The sequence below is a fragment of the Chiloscyllium plagiosum genome, chromosome 3 (genome assembly GCF_004010195.1).
Source record: "Chiloscyllium plagiosum isolate BGI_BamShark_2017 chromosome 3, ASM401019v2, whole genome shotgun sequence".
In the NCBI taxonomy this organism is placed as follows: Eukaryota; Metazoa; Chordata; class Chondrichthyes; order Orectolobiformes; family Hemiscylliidae; genus Chiloscyllium; species Chiloscyllium plagiosum.
In genome coordinates this window covers 17,779,043-17,782,196 of record NC_057712.1, presented here as the reverse complement: position 1 = coordinate 17,782,196, position 3,154 = coordinate 17,779,043, and the positions used below count along the sequence as shown (strand labels likewise).

At 38.3% G+C, this 3,154-nt stretch overlaps 1 protein-coding gene across 4 annotated transcripts in view; it reads left to right on the top strand.

Moving 5' to 3' along the window:
- grhl1 (grainyhead-like transcription factor 1) overlaps positions 1 to 1,772 on the top strand; it is a 118,749-nt gene extending 116,977 nt beyond the window's left edge. For all 4 annotated transcript variants that reach the window (XM_043678020.1, XM_043678014.1, XM_043678006.1 and 1 more), the window contains one exon: positions 321 to 1,772. In XM_043678020.1, coding sequence (XP_043533955.1) covers positions 321 to 435 — 115 coding nt within the window. In that variant the 3' untranslated portion in view covers positions 436 to 1,772. The remainder of the gene's footprint in view (positions 1 to 320) is intronic.
- Positions 1,773 to 3,154: the final 1,382 nt, after the last annotated feature.

Here is a 3,154-nt window from a genome sequence, read left to right as displayed (position 1 = left end):
TTTTCCACGTATGGAGTCAGCTGTTACGAGGGGGCATAGCTTTAAATTAGGGGGTGGTAGGTATAGGACAGATGTTAGGGGTAGGTTCTTTACTCAGCGAGTCGTGAGTTCATGGAATGCCCTGCCAGTAGCAGTGGTGGACTCTCCCTCTTTATGGGCATTTAAGCGGGCATTGGATAGGCATATGGAGGATAATGGGCTAGTGTAGGTTAGGTGGGCTTGGATCGGCGCAACATCGAGGGCCGAAGGGCCTGTACTGCGCTGTATTCTCCTATGTTCTATAAAAGGTATATTTTAACATGCTGTCATTCTGTTGTCAGAATCTTGGTGAACATGGATGATAATATAGTGAAGCACTATTCCAATGAAGACACATTCCAACTAAGCATTGAAGAAATTGCAGGATCCTACAAGCTCACTCTTGCTGAAATATGAAGAGAATTGAGTAATGGTTATCTATTATCTCGTTGTCAGTCCTATGCGTTTATTGGCCAGGCTAATGCCACTCAATCATTATGGAAATAGAGGAAAAGAGGAACAAAATACAGTGTGAAAATACATATGATATATACAAGACATACCCTGTAAGTCAATACCAACCTTCAAAGCAAAAGTCTATAATATTGCAGCAAGTGTTTATTTGTAATCAGCATCATTTGAGATAATATGTTGCAATAAAGTAACAGCTAATTGCTCCTGTGTAATGACACTCAAGTTTCCACAATGATTTCTCCCGTGCTTTTTGTCCTCTAATCCTCAATTAAATTCTTCATTACTGTGACAGCTATGTTGATGTAAAAGAAAGAACAAAATGCATACAGTATATCAATATATGTTAACCAAAGAACAGTTGCAATAAAGCCCATGTCCTTGTTAGTCTTGTATATATTACATATGTAAAGAAACAATAAGCGCATAGCAGTGTCTTTCAGAGATGGAGCACAACTTGGCGTTCAGGTGATTGGTTGAACACCTTGATGTGTTACAACCTTGTAAAAGATGCCTCAGTGATTGTGTATCCTATATTTTTATTATGGAAGGTAAATATTGTTTTGTCTCAATTTGTGTCTTGTCTTAAGTTCAGATTTTAGAGATTCGAATGTTACATTTTATAACTTAAAAATCAACTGCAGGAACTAGCATTTGAGACAAAGCACTTGGAAGAATGTCCCTGTTTCACTTTCACACAAACAGTGGTTAGACGCCTATCTATAGGTGTCGGAATGCCTTAGCTACAGGAAAGTGCAGTGAACGGCTGAAGAAGCCAGAGTTCAAGCCATGTTTTTTTGTGTATATTAAGTGCAATATATTATCACAGAAATATATAACTTTGTACAACCTTTTTCATTGTCATTTACAAAAAGAAAAGGTTTATTAAGGATGAGGGTCTGGGTCTTTACATTTTAAAGATAAATTGTATTGTTTAATTTTATTTAATAAGAAAAACCTCAACTGTACTTCTAAATGTTTACTATGGAACAGTTTTGTTTTAATGTAGAAAACAGTTAAGGCTAATTTAAAATTGTTTTGGGACTCCTGGGAAACTGTAAAGGGTTGTTAAACCTGCAGTTTTCTTTTCCAGTAATCTGCCAACTTGAGGTCAGGTTAGTGTTTTGTTTTAAACAAATAGTCTGCTCTGACTACGCACTCCCTTTGACAGCAATTTCAATGTGTAAGTCAATGTCTTTGTAAGTGGTATCACCACAATGGAGCAATTACAGAAATGCTAGCATTAACTTGTTCAACTCTAGGTTGCTATGTAAAACAAGTAAAAGTGCAAATTATAATTCATCCATACTATATGAAGAACTCTACTGTTCTAAAATTTAAGTGTACATTGAAGAATTATGTTAAATTTAGTCTGTGGCAAATGATTTGAATTTGAATCTCAGGACCAATACATTCAACATTTCTAATATATTTTATGGCACATCCTTTTCTCTCCAAATTGTAAATTTGTAGTGATCATATAAACAGCATAACTGCACCCCTGTATATGCTAGCTGAGGTATCTAAAACTCTGCTGTATAATGTTATAGAATACTGCTGGTTGCCTTTTATCTCAAACCAAATTTCTAATAAATAATTAGTGGCTTGAAACCTTTTTAAAGTTAAAGCCCTTGTCAGGCGCAACCAGTGCTCTATATAATGTGAAACCGAAGTTTATGGACCCAGGAATAAATATCTGTAGGATGTGCATTGTGTGGAAATGCTGCTTTATAATCACTGGGAACTTCTGCTGCTATTCTCAGTGGATAATGTTAGCTTCATGGGTCGGTTACCTACTGTGGATCATAGTGGCATCATCCAAGCTCCTCCACACAAATGTTGGCGACATCTCACTTACCACATGCTATGGCAGGCCACACAGGGTTCTGCCAGTCAGCCAGTCCTTGAATCAATAAAAAAAACTCCCAGTGGACCTTTATAAGGGGCTGAATTATATTTTTTGGGGGTCCAGAAACTCTCAAATGAGTCCTTATTCAAGGAAGGACGTAATTGCATTCAAAGCAGTTCAGAGAATGTTAACAAGATTAGTACCTGAAATGCTGGGGTGGTGGGGGGAGTCCTTTATGAGGAAATATTGGGCAAGCTAGGCTTGTATCCCCGGAGAAAGTTAAGACTGCAGGTACTGCAATCAGAGTCAAAAAATGTGGCACTGGAAAAGCACAGCATCTGAGGAGCAGGAGCAGGAGAGTCAATGTTTCCACTTGGCCAAATTACCAATCTTTCTTCATGGGCCTGCAGCCAATAGTTGAATTTTGGGAATAGGAAAACACCAGATGGAAGAAATCACTGCGAAACTGGACGTTATTGTGTAATGTTCTGACAAACCTTCTGTGAAAGCCACAGTGATATGGTGGTGCATAAGTCCTTCATCACCATTCCTGATGAAGGGCTTATGCCCGAAACATTGATTCTCCTTGGATGCTGCCCGACCTGCTGTTCTTTTCCAGTGCCACACTTTTCGATTTGAATTCCCTGAAAGTTTAGAAGAATAAGAGATGAGTTGATTGAAACAGAAGATTCTGTGCAAATCTGATGTAAAGTCGGATTCTGACAGCTCGGGAATTTGGCCTAATCTGTGGCCCTTGCCATAATGTTGGTAAGGAGGGCAGATTATCATCCCAATTGTCCCAAATATGATCCCTCA